General features: G+C 42.0%; 1 protein-coding gene across 1 annotated transcript; it reads right to left on the bottom strand.

Annotated features, from left to right (window-relative positions):
- Positions 1-6,362: 6,362 nt before the first annotated feature.
- Positions 6,363-12,788, bottom strand: LOC137434322 (anterior gradient protein 2 homolog). The gene is made up of 8 exons (XM_068127220.2): positions 11,748-12,788; positions 11,415-11,548; positions 11,241-11,304; positions 10,172-10,224; positions 9,796-9,872; positions 9,603-9,669; positions 9,396-9,479; positions 6,363-6,600 (listed from the first exon to the last, which is right to left on the bottom strand). Exons 2-8 carry the CDS (start codon positions 11,530-11,532, stop codon positions 6,551-6,553), a joined length of 513 nt encoding a protein of 170 aa, XP_067983321.1. The 5' UTR covers positions 11,533-11,548; positions 11,748-12,788; the 3' UTR covers positions 6,363-6,550.
- Between the last annotated feature and the right edge of the window lie 4,829 nt (positions 12,789-17,617).

Here is a 17,617-nt window from a genome sequence, read left to right as displayed (position 1 = left end):
TCCCTTGCTTCAGGTTCTATTGAAAAACGCGAGGAAATTGTGTATAAAACGCGTCATAAGTTATAAAACGTAATTACGGCAAAAATAAATAAAGAATGCTTTCAATTCGCATTTCAAAACGAAGTTAACGTGATTTGGCGTCTTCTCATTGGCTGAGAAGGCGCACGTGACGAGAAACGTTGCGTTCGAATCACCTTTTCAGGTACGGACGGAGTTTTTACCTGTTTGTTAAAATGCACAAATGCATCCGTGTGTACTTCTGTTCTTGGTTATCTACCTGCTGTCTCAGCAATCTTGTATCGATTTTGGAGTCGAAGGAAATCGACAACTTAACGTGAACTGCGTAGGACGCTGGCTGGGTACGACAGGTGGTCAAGATGATCTCAGAGCGAGCAGGTACCGGACAAACAAAAGTTGTAGAAACGCAAATTTTTTATTTTTCAATTAATGAGTACAGATATCCCGAATTATTAAAATGTTTTTCTTTATTATCGGTGTTTACCTTGCATGTTTAAAATGAATAATAATACTTATAACCATGCAGTGTCTCGTTCCAAGAACTTTTTGAACGGCCCACGTACATTGTGCTGTGTCCCTACGAAGAAGAAGAAGATTGGTCTTGGACGAGATATCTGCAGATCAGTTTCTGGAATATAAAACGTTATTGAAGCGCAAACTTCGTTCCTTTTGGTAAAGTGCAGGTGCCATTGACTTCGACAGGTAACCAATGTGATGTCACGCAGAAGGCTTCAATTTTACTCACTTTAAACGTCTAAAATGGAAACGTATGATCTGTATTCCGGTGTTGGGATCCCCCCGCCTCCCCCCCCCAACCCCCCCCGCCACTCCCCCAACGTGGTTACTGTAAAATGACTTTAGTCAAGAAATTGTGTCCGAATTACAGGAATTTCATTGTCCATTGTACACAGTTTGCGCGTCGCTAGATGATGATGTCATGTCAGGGGCCCTGCCACAGGTGTGTGACGTCATGTCAGGGGCGCTGCTGCAGGTGTGCAGGATTAGAGTGCAGGGAAATGACATTGAGAGAAGACAAAGTGGTTGGATGGAAACGGTCCGAGGTGCGAGGGATGGATTGACCAATGGGTGAGGATCCAGGCGACGTGTCCCAACCCCCCTTCATCTCCCCCCCTCCCCCACTACCTTGGTGGGTGAATTTTGTGACTATTATCCGCACTTTTTAAACTCTAACACACTTTTATGTATTAATTGAAGCAGATTAATCATGTTTTTCTGATGAATTTAAGTTGTTTTTTGGATTCCTCCACCGACAGTCTCTGGAGGCATTATGTTTTCGTCCGTCCGTCCGTCTGTCCGTCCGTCCGTCCGTATGGGCTAAACCTAGTCTTCTCAGCAACCTTATGCCCGATTGAGACGAAACTTTCAGGGTAGGAGTTACACCCATGAAGAATGTTTTTATGATAATTGAGACGTCATAGGTCACGTGGTATGGCAGCCATATTGGATTAAAAGCAAATAATTAAAATATTATTTCTCGGAAACCGCTGAATGGAAAAATTTGAAACTTGGCACATTGTGAAGTACTCCCAATGGGGAACAAAAACCTGAAAATGATGACATCATAGGTGAAGTGGTAGACCAGCCAAAAATGTTTTAATCAAATTCCTTATCCTAAAAATCTGAAATTGCATGCACATGATCTATGACCCATTTGTATTGAAATATTAAATTTATGACATCATCGGTCACATGGTTTGGCAGCCATATTGGATTGAAGGAAAATATTAAATAATTATATCTCTGAAACCGCTCACCCTATCGATGCGAAATTTTACAAATCTCATCTAACAGCACTGTTGCATATAGTTTGAAAATTATGATGTCATAGGTCACGTGGCTTGGCAGCCATGTTGGATAGAAAAAAGAACCTTATCCGATCAACACGAAACTTCACAAACGCGATCCCCTACCCATACATTTGTAGGGTGATGGCATCTACCCGTTGTGGGACTATACGGAGGCATATTGGCGACAGTCGCATTGTTTTAGTTTTAACATGCGACTCCTGAATATGTTTTAGACTTTCTATAACTTTTGAAATCGATGTAATAAAACTAAATCCACGAAAATAGTGAAAAAAAATAGCAATGGAATTGGTCTAAAAAAACAAAGTCCAGGAAAATAGAAAAAAAAAAAAATAGCAAACAATTGTAAGACCAAAACATAGGACAGAAAAAAATAGCAAAAAGTAGCAATGCAACCATCAAAGTCCACAAAATAGTAAAAAAAACAGGAAAGGATACCCTATTTTTATGCTGTTTTTTTTAAGAAAAATAGTTTTTAAAAAGCACTGAAATACCAAAAATAGAATAAAAATAACTAAAAAATAGGGAAAAATATATTTTTGCTTGCTGCAAATCAACGAGGGACATCATGTCAGTCAACCAATGAGAAACACCTGACGTTATGTGGGTCAATAATCTTACTTATTCTTTGGTCGTATACAGCACAAGGCTGCGGGGTAGCATCATTGGCTGAGGGTGCGGAGTAGCATCATTGGCTGAGGGTGCGGGGTAGCATCATTAGCTGAGGGTACAATGTAGCATCATTTGCTGAGGGTGTGGGGTAGCTTCATTGGCTGAGGGTGCAGGGTAGAATCATTGGCTGAGGGTGCGGAGTAGCATCATTGGCTGAAGGGCGGTTGTGCTGCTGAAGCATCTCCCACTGCTGGTTCGGGTGGGAATTTGTAATTTGAGTTGTTATAGGGTTAACTGTTTGTTGTTGGTTGTTATATCTCCATGTGCTGGTTTCAGAAGGTGGAAGGGAGACCAACCAGGTCTCAAAGTATCCACCTCCATTGTGTGTGTGTGTGTGTGTGTGTGTGTGTGTGTGTGTGTGTGTGTGTGTGTGTGTGTGTGTGTGTGTGTGTGTGTGTGTGTGTGTGTGTGTGTGTGTGTGTGTGTGTGAATGTTGCAGGTGTCCAGCCTATTCCACCAATGGTCTCCACCTTACACGCTTCCACTCCATGTACTCATGCGGTCGGTCGTGAGTGGACCTAAACCTGCAGGACAAAACTACCGCCTTGGCAGCTTCTTCCAAGGTGGGTTAGAGTCTTCGAGCCTTATGTCAATAAATATAACCTTCAAAACCAAATCCGTGTTCCAAAGTTACAAATCCAGTTTGCCAAGTATTGTGGTTTTGGAAACTTTCTGTTTTACAATTATGTTTTTTATTTGTCTCTATTCTCACTTCCCATAGTGTTTGGTTCGGTTGTAATAAGTGCCCACGGTTCTTGTTTTGTACCACAAGAACACACAAACAAATACCTTCATGGTTTGCACATTGTAATGCGAAATGGCAGCTTTCATTCCCTCTCTCATTCCCATCCCACCTCTCTCATTCCCATCCCCCCTCTCTCATTCCCATCCCTTCCTCTCTCATTCCCATCCACCCTCTTATTCCCATCCCCCCTCTCTCATTCCCATCCTCCCTCTGTCATTCCCACCCACCCTCTTATTCCCATCGCCCCTCTCTCATTCCCATCCCCCCTCTCTCATTCCCATCCCTTCCTCTCTCATTCCCATCCACCCTCTTATTCCCATCCCCCCCCCTCTTATTCCCATCGCCCCTCTCTCATTCCCATCCACCCTCTTATTCCCATCCCACCTCTCTCATTCCCATCCTCCCTCTGTCATTCCCATCCCCCCTCTCTCATTCCCATCCCCCCTCTCTCATTCCCATCCCACCTCTCTCATTCCCATCCCACCTCTCTCATTCCCATCCTCTCTCTCTCACTCCCATTCCCTACCTTTCTCTTCCCCTCCTCCCCTCTCTCCCCATTCCTCTCCCCTTTCTCTATAATATGTCTGTGCTCCATCCTTCTGGGCAGACTCTTAACGAATTACATCATTGATTCAACCAATAATCACATTTAAGTTTATTTTGAACGTATTTGAGGTTTATTATGAAACGTTATTTTTAGGTCACAGTGCTGAATGTAGTTTTTAAAATCTATCTATAATTCCAGTAATCTCTGTGTGTATGTGTGTGTGTGTGTGTGTGTGTGTGTGTGTCTGTGACCGCTGTTTCTCGACAACCACGGGTCCGATATACTTGAAACTTGCCAGGTATATTGATGGGGACCCGAGGATGTGCCTTTTCAAGGTTTGAAATTAATCGGACAAGTGGTTCCCAAGGTATGGTCACCGTACTCGCAAGCCGTTCGCTTTGGCTTTGCGAATGGACCAAACCATTTCATGTAAATAGAGGGGGGGGTTCTACCGTACTCGCAAGCCGTTCGCTTTGGCTTTGCGAATGGACCAAACCATTTCATGTAAATAGAAGGGGGGGTTCTGTGGTCGTTACTGCCACGTGGTTTCAAAGTTTTTTTTTGTTGTTGTTGTTTGCACGCATGTTTTTTTGCACCCACGTACGGGCACGCCCTAGTTTAATTAAATGTTAACAACCTTTCTCCAAAGACTTTCAGTATAGGCTACTGTTATTGAAACAGGGGTGATGTGGTTTGTTCAACTTTGCGTGATAATCCTCATACTCTGTCACAGAGCGTCGGTGCCACCAAATCAGCTTTTTGAGCAAGAGTTACACTGGGTGGTTTGCCATTGCTTTCCCAGCAGTAATTCGCACAGGGATTTGGCTGCAGTGCCAGCGATAACTCGCCTACTCTTCCTGAACGACACCGTGGGGATCTTTAATATCCACCAACTAATGTCGGTAGATGGGACGCCCAGTCCAACGTCCATCGGAGGGTCAGCAGACACATTGATGATTTACCCAGGCTGTGAAACAAGGTGATGACAATTTATATCTGGGCCGAAATTTAAACCCAGACTAGACTCTTAACGCACTGTGAAGCAAACCGCAATTCTATGTTGTATTTATATGTTTAAATAAAATGTATCTCATTTGGGCTCATGCATTTCTTCTGGTTAAGCCTGGTGTTGGCTTAGCGGTTTGGGTGCCGGCTTGGGATCCTATGATCCTGAGTTCGAATCCCGGTCGATCGCTGAATTAACGTTAGGGGCTTGGCTCAGCCCGTCATCCTTCTGAGATCAGCAAATTGAGTACCAGTTCACTGGTAATTCCTTGTGTGTCGCAAGAGGCGACTAACAGGGTTGGCGGCAGGAAGGGCATCCGGCCATAAAACATTGCTTCAAAAAAAGGGGGCAATGGTGCCCAAAAAAGGCCAACCCCTGCTCTGCGGGGGGAAATGCCTCTAAAGGTGGTTCATTTGTTCTGGTTGAACGTTGAGCTTTGCCCACATGCAGAGCTTTTCAAACGCAGCGCGGGAAGCGGCCGCAGGAATCGGTAGACAACGAACAGACACCACACTTCGCATTATCTATCTATAATTCCAGTAATCTCTGTACGTCTGTACGTTTGTTTGTTTGTCTGTGACCGCTGTTTCTCGACAACTACCGGTCCGATATACTTGAAACTTGCCAGGTATATTGCTGGGGACCCGAGGATGTGCCTTTTCAAGGTTTCATATTAATCGGACAATTACTTACCGAGCTATGTCCAAAAAACGATTCAACCAATCAGAGAGCAGCGAACGATCGCGTGTGCCGAACGTGGAGGACACACTCTGCCTCGGATGGCACATTTGAGAGCGTATTCATTTATTTCACGTTTGCAAACTATGTTGGCGTTAAACTATGTTTTAAAACTAATAACAACGAATTTGCGATTCATTCGCTTTCCTGCGCGTTTGTGCACGCGATGGCGATTTCTTTACCAAACTCCGGAAGCCGTTCGCTTTGGACCAAACCATTGCATGTAAATAGAGGGGGGGGATTGTCACCGTACTCGCAAGCCGTTCGCTTTGGACCAAACCATTTCATGTAAATAGAGGGGGGGGATATAATTTTAGATATAGATATAGTACGGGCAATGCCCTAGTATAATAGATTATAGCATGCCAATAATTTATGGCTGCTGGGATAGCATACACCTTAGAGGTGCGCACCCTCTAAAACCCACGGTCTAGCATGGGTTTGCATCTCGATCCAGCTATAAACTGTCACCCTGGTGTTTCACGGGCAGGGAGACGCAACCGAAACCTCAGTTGTTGATTTAGATACATTTCCACTTCACTCCAAGGTTCAAAGTCTCCGACTGTAAATGTCGTAAAGATAAGCCAGGTAACCGAAAAGGTGCACAGTGTGCTGTAATGCTTGTCTGCAGTGATTTACTGTACTTCGAATATTTAGGTTTTTGTTTAATACTTGCAGTTGTATTCCCAGAAACCTCTTGAAATTATGTTGCGGAACGTACCTTATCGCACTTGCATCCAAGGAATAAAACCAGAAGCATTATATATGGTTGATACATTTATTACACATTTAGTAACGTTCATTTATGTCTTTTTGTACATTTAGAAAAGAAAAAAAAACGACAACCTTTTAGGCATTAGAAAGCAAACAAGATGCATTTCCCAAAGGCCCCCTGAATCTTGGCACACCAGGTCACACCAGTAATCAAATGCAGAGAGAAATCCTTGAAGAATTCAAGCTGTAACCATTCTTTCCCATCCAGAGTCCACTCCATGTGCTCATAACTCCGTTTTGATCAATTTCAGAGCCTTCACCATGTTCTCTTTCACTAGAGGTAACAAACAGAAATAAAACCTTCGTTACGGTCTTGGTTTCCCTTGTCCACCTTGGTAGCTGTATAATGGTGTTGCTCTGAAATGCTATGATTTATACAAGGCGATAACGCTTCCTACAGTATTTTAAAATTGTCCACCCAACACTATTTGTTCATTTATTCTGATCGAACTTTTTGTATCCAAAAAAATGTGGACATGTTACTGTTTCTATATTTGATGCAACCCTCGTGCCGTCTGGCCTCTTCATTACAGGTTTGTTCTGCCATGTGAACTGCGTTCCTGGTGTTTCTCATGCAGAGTGAAGCAGCAATGTGTGTGCCATCCCACAGAAGGACATTAAAACACACGACCAACGCACCGGCACCGAATGTTGGTGGACGTCAAAGATCCAACGACGTCTGGTGTCTGGTCTCAAATGACGACGTCTGGTCTCAAATGAACAATGCAGGTGAGTTATCATAGGTACCCCTTGTCAAGTTCCAAATTCCTGCCCTGGCTGCTGGAAGCAAGTGGACTGGCACTCGTATTTTCAGAAGTTCCTCAACATAATGTTACACCTCTTGCAATATCAGTGTGTGATTGTTCTCGAGCAGCAGTTTCTACACTATAAATATATTCACATGTAACGTGAAATGTTCTAATCCTGTTGGCATTATTATTATTATTATTATCATTATTACTAGTGGGCACTTTTCTTTGAATAAAGTGGGGTCTGGTACTCTCTGGTCATGTGCGCTCTCTGAGAGGGAGTACCCTTCTCGGGCGGGAGTACCTTTCTCAGCCCACTTTCGGTGGGAAGTGTGCTGCTGCATATTCGTGGAAATGCTCTTTATTCTTTTTGAAAGAAATTTTATTGAACACGACATATCATAAGATAAAGGAGAATAATTTGTAATACCGGCTACCACCAAAGGTGGCGCTATTTCTACATACACACATAAATAAATAAAGATATATATATATATATATATTAGCAGGAGTACCTGGCATTGTCCGGTGATGTTCTAATCCTGTTGGCATTTTGAAGAAATCAATGTTTTTTAATATTTCTTGTAAGTGCCCAAAACACTCATACCTTCTTCACCCAATAAGGAAAATTTATATTTAATATGATATTACACACACACACACTAATCGGGGATAATTTCATATTACTTTTTATTTGTCTACAAAGGCCGAGGCATGATAAAATGTCTTTTTCTTTTCATTATTTTCAAAATGTTTAATTTTTTTGGTCAAAAACACACCCAGGCACTTTCTGATGAACCTCTGAAAGTTTGACAAAGATCCATTCAGCCATCTCTGAGAAAAATAGCAAAACACACACACACACACACACACACACACACACACATACACACACACACACACACACACACACGGCTCTCTTATCGTATGTTATATATACTAGGGCATTGCCCGTACTATATCTATATCTAAAATTATATCCCCCCCCTCTATTTACATGAAATGGTTTGGTCCAAAGCGAACGGCTTGCGAGTACGGTGACAATCCCCCCCCCCCTCTATTTACATGCAATGGTTTGGTCCAAAGCGAACGGCTTCCGGAGTTTGGTAAAGAAATCGCCATCGCGTGCACAAACGCGCAGGAAAGCGAATGAATCGCAAATTCGGTTTTATTAGTTTTAAAACATAGTTTAACGCCAACATAGTTTGCAAACGTGAAATAAATGAATACGCTCTCAAATGTGCCATCCGAGGCAGAGTGTGTCCTCCACGTTCGGCACACGCGATCGTTCGCTGCTCTCTGATTGGTTGAATCGTTTTTTGGACATAGCTCGGTAAGTAATTGTCCGATTAATATGAAACCTTGAAAAGGCACATCCTCGGGTCCCCAGCAATATACCTGGCAAGTTAAAAGTATATCGGACCCGTGGTTGTCGAGAAACAGCGGTCACAGACAAACAGACGTACAGAGATTACTGGAATTATAGATAGATATATATATATATGTATATATATATAAATATACACACCATGTCGATAAGGTATTGATACAACAACAACAACAACATGCATTTTAAAGGCCATTTTCCCTGCTAGAGCGGGGGTTAGTCTTGCGGTCCCCATGACAATCTTCTCCATTTTGCCCTATTTTCTGCATCTGCCCTTGTTAAACCCCCTTGCCCGCATTTCTTCTTCCACCATCTTTAGCCAAGTCTTTCTCGGTCTTCCCCGTCCTCTACTTCCTTCTACATTCATTTCCATCACTCTTCTCAACAACTCACTTTCATCCTTCCTCAACACATGACCAAACCATCTCAACCTGTTCCTCTTCACAGCATCAATCACAGGCTCTATTCCCATCATCTTTCGCAATTCATCATTTGTCTTCCTCTCTCTCAACGAAACTCCGCACATCCGTCGAACCATTCGCATTTCCACCCTTTCCAACCTTCGTTGCTGCTCTACGTTCATTACCCATGTCTCGCTCCCATAAATCATAACACTTCTCACACGTGCAGCATACACCTTTCCCTTCAGCTTCAACGACACTCCATAAACAAAGGTCTTGATGAGGCAAACAAATATGCTTCCCCTCAATCTCACATTGATTGCACATGCCATGAAGTTGTTACATACAGATATAGGATTTGTACAAATACACACACACACACACACACACACACACACACACACACACACACACACACACACACACACACACACACACACACACACACACACACACACACACACACACACACACACACACACACACACACACACACACACACACACACACACAATCTCAACTGAATACTTACAGAGTTGCATGTCACTAGGTTCGTAGGCGTATTGACGATTACCGTAGGGACCTGTGATGTCACCACGCACGGTCAGTGATGGATCTGCAATGTTCCATTCATCGTCATTAGTTCGTTGCACCATGTTTCATTCCTATCGTTTGCTCTACGATATGAACAAAAATAACAATAAAAATGAAAGCCCATGATAACAGTACATTTACTCACCGACGAATATAATCCTGGGAACATACGACATCTCATCAGGTTTCATGTTTTTGTCGGTGATTTCGCTCTGAATAAATAAATAAATAAAACATAATAAATAAATGAATAAATATGTAAATCAATTATGTGAGGGAAAAATAAATCACAAACCACATTTTTATGAATAAACTGGTTATATTTTTTGAAACCTTACCACCACGTTCAGCATCACAAAATGATCATCAGCCAATTTCTGTATCTCCTGATGCTTGGAGAAAGCTTCCTTCAGTTCTGTAAACATATGGAACATTCATTGAACATCAGGAAACATTCCAAACACCAAGTGATTGGCAAAGTGTAAATAAACCCTTCATTATGTTTATAACTATCGATTGTTTGCCATTCACTAAATTCTGAGAAAATAAATTTTGTGTCATTTGTTGTATAAAGAATGGAATAATAATAGCAATATTAGGCAAGCAATTTTGCCACAGGAGTGGAATGTTCTTCCGCATTGACAATGCATGACAATAATTGACAGGAAACCCACGCAGAGAGCAACAGCACATCCTTAAATAAGTCCTCCTTACTTTGGCTGTACTCGCAGTCGTCACGATGGTGAATTACCATCATAGGTCTGCGTCTGCAAAGCGAAGGAACAGATGTACAAAAGCACAGGTAAATAATTTATCACCAACATGTCATCAATGCACAATTAATTTCCACATAATATCATAATTTCCGAATAAATGAACACGTCTTCGATTTGGAACATGCACCACGTGATGAGGGCCGTCAGCATAGCCGAGGCTCGAGGTATGCACACTCTCCTCTGAGTTGTCTATCCTGCGACCGCATCTCGGTCCAGCTATAAACTGTCACCCTGGATTTTGCAAGCAGGGCTGGTCATCAAATTTGCAGGGCGGGACCGGGCAAGAATTCCCACCACTTTCTTCGAATATCCTACGACAGTGTCAATCTTTCCAAGATTTGCTCCAGTCTAGAAACGTTTCTCGATTTGTCGTGATATACCCCAAAGCCGAAGAGTATAGGCCTCCAATATTGATACTAAAATTTATATAACTATATAATCTGTATTAATGCTGTCTGTCTGTCTGTCTGTCCCACACTGAAACATGGAAATGCCCTTCGGAAAGAAACAATAATAAGTAAAAGTTGCTTCAAGTTAAGACAAACCTAAGGAAAAACTATAATTTTTAAAATCAGACAAAAAAGAAACTCTGGCGGTGTATAGGCAACAGAGCGCTGTGTCGATCGCTCGCCAAAATTTTTTCTTTGCTGTTAAGAAACATATAACCTCCCATTTTTTTTAGCTCTTTCAACTACTACAAGAATAAAAGGCTTCCTTTTTCTTTCTTTCTTTCTTATATCATGGTATTTTTACCATGGGCTTCTTCGAGTACATGTTAATGGACAAAAATCCTCGAGTTTAGGGTAACATAGGATAGATAATAGGACTGAGAAGTCACAATGGAAATAACAAATGATAGATTCCAGGATGTGAGCATGAACATAAAGAGACTTGTACATCTAAGTTATTCATTCCTTTTTCTGTCACTTTTATCCCCACGACAAGAGCGCTTGGATCGCTCGCGTAAACTACTATCGAGTGCAGACGTTTGTTTCATCCAAACTTACGTTTCAGCAGACTTTGCAAGAGCTTCTGGGTATGTTTGCATCCACTCAAGTTCATCTCCCCAGCCTGAATAGAAAGAAGTAAAACATCTTTATTTGTGCGTCACTTTGGTTGTTATGTGATCGAATTTTAGTTGGAAATAAGATATTTTTTTATGAGGGTCAATTAAATTTTACCTCTTGATAATGTAACAGGTTCTCTTTTGGGTTTCTTGGTGTTTTTATCCGGGGCTTTTGTGGTGGTGGCAGCAGAAATGACGACCAAACAAGTCGCGAAAACGACGAAGATCTTCATGTTTCAACTTCTTTGGCTGCGAAATGAAATCGAGCATAAGGGGCAATAAACCGGAACAGCATCGATCAATAGTACGAGAGTCAGCAACCGATTGATTTATACATCTTGAGAGATCAACGATGAATCCATGAATCATTATTCGCAAACCGATATGGAATTAGCATTTTGACATTATTAAAGCATCTCATTAGAAAAGGATGAGGCAATCAACTTACCTGTTGTGCTGAAAGGGCGAAAACTCTCCCTTGTCGGCTTGGCTTGTCTTCTTATTAAAGGTTCCGCCCCATCTACACACCTTGATTTCGCGCACTCAATAGTATGACGTAGCAACTTGTGCACCTGTATTAGTCTTGATTATCCTGCATCAATTGTTTCCCAATTGGATTTTTTTTTAAATTCAGACGTTAGAAAGAGAAGGTTGAGAGTCGAGAAAGTTTTCTGAGGTTCTTATGTAAGTAATGCATCACCTTTGAAGGTTACAGTCGGTATTTCGATTCAAAGTCCCTGAAGTTAAGGATGATTTGTCGCTTTGCTATTGGCTAAGGTGGCGCACGTGATTACGTTTTCTCTGCATTCCATTTACACCTGTTTTGCCCTTTTGCTTCTCCACCCAGCCGTAAGGCTGATGTGTACTTTTCCCATTGGGTTTCAAACTTTGGATTCTCTGAATCGACAGGGTGACGTGTTTGAAGACATTAATTCCAAGCCTGAACATGTTTAACTCTTTGATGGTATCAAAAGTGCACGTAAGAAGATCGAATGCAAATGTGTATACAGTATATATGTATATGTACAGGCATGTATCTTTAGATTTTTTTTTTTTAAAGGGATGAATGCTAAAAGGAAGAAAAAAAAACTACTGAAAAACGAAACCAAATCTGAAACGTAAAAGCTTCCTTGGGCCCTTTGTGCCAGTGTCACCAAACTATAGTCTTCGTGAAGACTAGTGTCAGTCTACATCGTCAAACAGGTAATACGACGGATAAAACCAACATTATCGTCGTGGGAAACAAGGAGAAGCTGAGATTTCGGGCATTGATTTTTTTCATTCCCCTTTTGATCGACGACGAATGGTCTAGTTGACAGAAATGTCAGCTTCTCCTTCTTTCCCACAATAGTTAGCAGACTTAGATAAAGTTCTATTGATTCCATCCTTCGCTTCACCAAATTTGTGCTACATTGTATATTGATGACAATCTATTCATAAACTCCCAGTCTCGTGAAAACCCACCTTAAGTGCGTGACCGTACGTGCGTGCCCGTACGTGCGTGAACGTTCGTGCGTGAACGTTTGTGCGTGAACGTTCGTGCGTGAACGAACGTGCGTGGGCGTACGTGCGTGGGCGTACGTGCAAAAAAAATTCGTTTGTGTTTGCTAAAGAAATGGCCATAACTTGGTTACCATTTGTCCGATTAATTTCAAACCTTGAAAAGGCATATACTTAGGTCCCCAGCAATATACCGGGGAAGTATCAAAAGAAGCAGCGGTCACAGACACACACACAGACACACACACACACACACACACACACACACACACACACACACACACACACATGTATTTCGTTGGCAAGCAAGTTGAGTAGACCTGAATCCCTTAACAATTCCAGAGGCCACACCATTTAGACACTTGGAAACAAAAAATAAGTTGTGCACCTTTTTTGGATTAATTCTTTCCGATAGTATTTATCTTCAATAAATAAACAAGAAGACGTCATGTGTAGCATGATACTTGCAAAATCCCCCCCCCCCCCCCCAAAGTTTTCCATTGATACAGCAAATTGTCCATTTCATGAAGATTAAAATTTACAATCTTGATCAAAACTCGGGTCAACAGGATGAAAAATTGACGATTTTTCAGATGAAAAATGACGATTTTGGAAGGTTGACCTTGAGTTGAACTTTGACCTTTTGACCTCAAAACTAGTTAGTTTCCCTATTTAGTGACTCGATGTGCAAATGCTGTTCAATTTTCAAGTCAATCGCATGAAAATTAAGGATATTAAAAATTTGGCCTATGTTGACCTTTTGGCCTATGTTGACCTCAAAAATAGATGGTGGTTGAATTCAGTGACCATATATATAAATCCTCTAAGAAGTTCAAGTCAATCAAATGAAAATTGGTGATTTTAGAAATGTGGCCCATGTTGACCTTTTGGCCTATGTTGACCTCAAAAATACTTGGTGGGTGAATTCAGTGAGTAGATATGCAAATGCTGTTCAATTTTCAAGTCAATCGGATGAAAATTGAGGATTTTAGAAATTTGGCCTATGTTGACATTTTGGCCTATGTTGACCTAAAAATATTGGGTGGTTGAATTCAGTGATCAGATATGCAAGTCCTCTTCAAATTTCAAGTCAATTGGATGAAAATTGAGGATTTTAGAAATTTGGCCTATGTTGACCTTTTGGCCTATGTTGACCTAAAAATATTTGGTGGTTGAATTCAGTGATCAGATATGCAAGTCCTCTTCAAATGTCAAGTCAATTGGATGAAAATTGAGGATTTTAGAAATTTGGCCCATGTTGACCTTTTGGCCTATGTTGACCTTTTGGCCGATGTTCACCTAAAATATAATTTGTGGTTGAATTCAGTGACCAGATATGCAAGTCCTCTTCAAATTTCAAGTCAATTGGATGAAAATTGAGGATTTTAGAAATTTGGCCTATGTTGACCTTTTGGCCTATGTTGACCTCAAGAATACTTGGTGGTTGAATTCAGTGACCAGATATGCAAGTCCTCTTCAAATTTCAAGTCAATTGGATGAAAATTGAGGATTTTAGAAATTTGGCCTATGTTGACCTTTTGGCCTATGTTGACCTTTTGGCCTATGTTCACCTAAAGTATAATTTGTGGTTGAATTCAATGACCAGATATGCAAGTCCTCTTCAAATTTCAAGTCAATTGGATGAAAATTGAGGATTTTAGAAATTTGGCCTATGTTGACCTTTTGGCCTATGTTGACCTCAAGAATACTTGGTGGTTGAATTCAGTAACCAGATATGCAAGTCCTCTTCAAATTTCAAGTCAATTGGTTGAAAATTGAGGATTTTAGAAATTTGGCCTATGTTGACCATTTGGCCTATGCTGACCTCAAAAATACTTGGTGGTTGAATTCAGTGAGCAGATATGCAAGTGGTCTTCAAATTTCAAGTCAATCGGATGAAAATTGAGGATTTTAAAAAGTTAGCAAAGTTGGTGACCTTTGGCCTATGTTGACCTTTTGACCTATTGACCCCAAAAACAATAGGCTTCTGGCTTTTGACCAACTCTACCGTTTGGTGAAGATTGGTGAAGATTGGTTGAAAATTGTGACCTGTAGGCCGGTGACAAACAGACAGACAGACAGACAAACAGACAGACAGAACCACAAACACAACCGACCAATATACTTGAAAAATCTTCGATTTTGCAAGTAATAATAATAAAAATTGTCTACATGTACACACCTTTATCTCGTTAGCACCTCTTCTAGTGGGGCGGCTTAGCCCAAATATTCAAAAGAATTGTGCATTTTGTGATACAAGCACCAAATTTGGCACAAATGTACATTAATATGTTGCGAACATTTTCAGATATTGGGCCACTTGAAATTCCGTAATTTTTTTTTTCAAATTTTTTCAAATTTCGTAATTTCAAATTTTTCGGGTGACACCGTCACAATTTCGGTCTTCGAGGCCGGCCGATAGGCAAAGTGTGACCGGAAGGGACGAGGTTCTCCTGACCACGTGGCCCTCGATCTGGGAAGCGAGAGGCGTTCCATTAGTGGACGCGCCCCTCACGCCCGACTTTTGGGCGGCCCCGGCAGGCCGTTTGTTTTGACGTTCCGTGACAGGCCCCACCTGTCCTCCGGGCCGACCGGAAGCTTGTGCTGAGTACATCATACCTGAACAACTCAGTGAGGCAGAACACAGCAGTGCACACCAGGGTGACCCCTTCAGTGCATAAACCAATTAACCTGTCCACTGCAGGGCATATAGAAATGAAGTTATTTTCTGCATATAATAATAATATAAGTTCAGTTCTATATAACAATTTCTGTTATCACCACTACCACTACAACTACCACTACTACAAGCTTTGTCTGGAATTTTGTGGACTAACAGACAAACAGACATACAGACAAGCTGGGATCAAAACATTACCTCCTTCCACCATTGAGTGTAGAGGTAAACATCATGGAAATTATATCATGCCCTAGATTTAATTCATGCTTACCCGTGTATTTGCTTCACTGGTTCACAAGGTCTTTTGCATACATGTAATTCAGACTCTCGTCTTCATTGCTGACCACACAATGTTCGCAACATATTAATGTACATTTGTGCCAAATTTGGTGCTTGTATCACAAAATGCACAATTCTTTTGAATATTTGGGCTAAGCCGCCCCACTATATCGGCCGGCCTCGAAGACCGAAATTGTGACGGTGTCACCCGAAAAATTTGAAATTACGAAATTTGAAAAAATTTGAAAAAAAAAATTACGGAATTTCAAGTGGCCCAATATCTGAAAATGTTCGCAACATATTAATGTACATTTGTGCCAAATTTGGTGCTTGTATCACAAAATGCACAACAGGTTTGCTATGCTGCTACACTATTCATAAACAACATTGCTGAGGAAACGGCGCTTCTTCTTTGTTTCCTCGTCCAGGGCAAGAATGCGTAGGCTGCTGGATCTCGCAACCCTACTGGCCACCACGTAGAACTGACCATGGCTGAAGAAGTCTCTTGTGCAGAAGATCCCAACATGGTGTAGCGACTGTCCTTGGGATTTATTCACAGTCATGGCAAAGCAGTGTCGTACCGGAAACTGCCGACGCCGCAGAGTGAACGGGAACATGTTGTCAGATGGACTCAAGGTTATGCGTGGAATGAGCAATGTGCGTCCAGAATTGACACCCATCACAGATGTTGCAACCAACAGATTTGGAAAGATCTGATGGATGATGTACTTTGAGCCATTGCAGTGCCCGCCTTGCTGGTCGAAGTTTCGTAGCAGCATGATCACCATACGCACCTTGAGAGTCATCCGATGTGGAGGCATACCAGATGGACAGAGGGTGTTCGGGAACTCAGGCGGATACACATGATCACCCTCAGATTCCGCTGTATCGACGCTACAGCAAACATTTTCCTCCCCAGGAAATATGGTCGCCATGTAGTCATTTACCTGATCGACTTCGGAATTGGTCGGACATAGTATAACACGCTCGCATAGCCACTCGGGGTTGGTAATGTTGTTGTGCAAGTCCTCGTACACCCAAGTGACAATATCCTTAAGTTTTTCACCTGGACGAATGTGTGGTTCCCTGAGCTCAATAGCAAATTCACCATCTTCTGGATTGACAGGAATCTTCCCTTCACCCAGATCCAGCAGGAATTTTGCAAAATCAGATTCGTCCTGTTGTTCTCCAGCACCCTGCATGATCCTCATGTTTACTGTGAGACGAAGTATCTGCACTTTTCTCCACAGGTATGAGCTCTTGAAGCACCTTCCAACTATGTCAATACGGCTACCGTGTGGCACAACAGTAAGGATCTGCCTCCAGTCACCACTGAAAACCATTGTGATGCCGCCAAATGGTTCCTCTGAGCCCCGAAGCCACTGGAATGTTCGATCTACTGCCTCCAATGCGCGATGATCCATCATTGAAACCTCATCCACCACCATTAAATTCGTCATGCGTATGAGTGCTGCAGTGGTGTCATCTTCACTGATGTTGCAAGAGGACTCATCAGTGAGAATGAGAGGACACTTGGTCCTACTATGGAAGGTGGCCCCTTTAGGCAGCAGAGTAGCTGCAATACCACTTGCAGCAGTCGCAAGAGCCACTTTGCCCATTGCTCGCACTTTGTTGAGTATATGAGACAATGTGAATGTTTTCCCAGTCCCACCACTTGCATCAACTGCAATCATGCAGCCATGTCCGTGTTCCACACTCCTCATGACTTTATCGACAACAATGCGCTGCTCGTTATTAAGAAGGCACTCTGTTTGAGCGATGGGAGCCTCAAGTTCTCCTATATTGTGCACTGTTTCGTGCTCGATGACGCGGCGAATGCGAGACTGGATATGAACTGG

Source organism: Myxine glutinosa, chromosome 10 (genome assembly GCF_964187855.1).
Source record: "Myxine glutinosa chromosome 10, kmMyxGlut1.1, whole genome shotgun sequence".
Classification (NCBI taxonomy): domain Eukaryota; kingdom Metazoa; phylum Chordata; class Myxini; order Myxiniformes; family Myxinidae; genus Myxine; species Myxine glutinosa.
This window is presented reverse-complemented; position numbering and strand designations above follow the sequence as displayed.

Coding starts and splice junctions, on each gene's coding strand:
- LOC137434322 (XM_068127220.2), bottom strand. CDS start 11,532: ATGAAGATCTTCGTCGTTTTCGCGACTTGTTTGGTCGTCATTTCTGCT. Junction 10,225..11,240: donor CTTGCAAAGTCTGCTGAAAC/GTAAGTTTGGAT, acceptor TTCGCTTTGCAG/ACGCAGACCTATGATGGTAA. Junction 9,670..9,795: donor TTGTGATGCTGAACGTGGTG/GTAAGGTTTCAA, acceptor TTATTTATTCAG/AGCGAAATCACCGACAAAAA.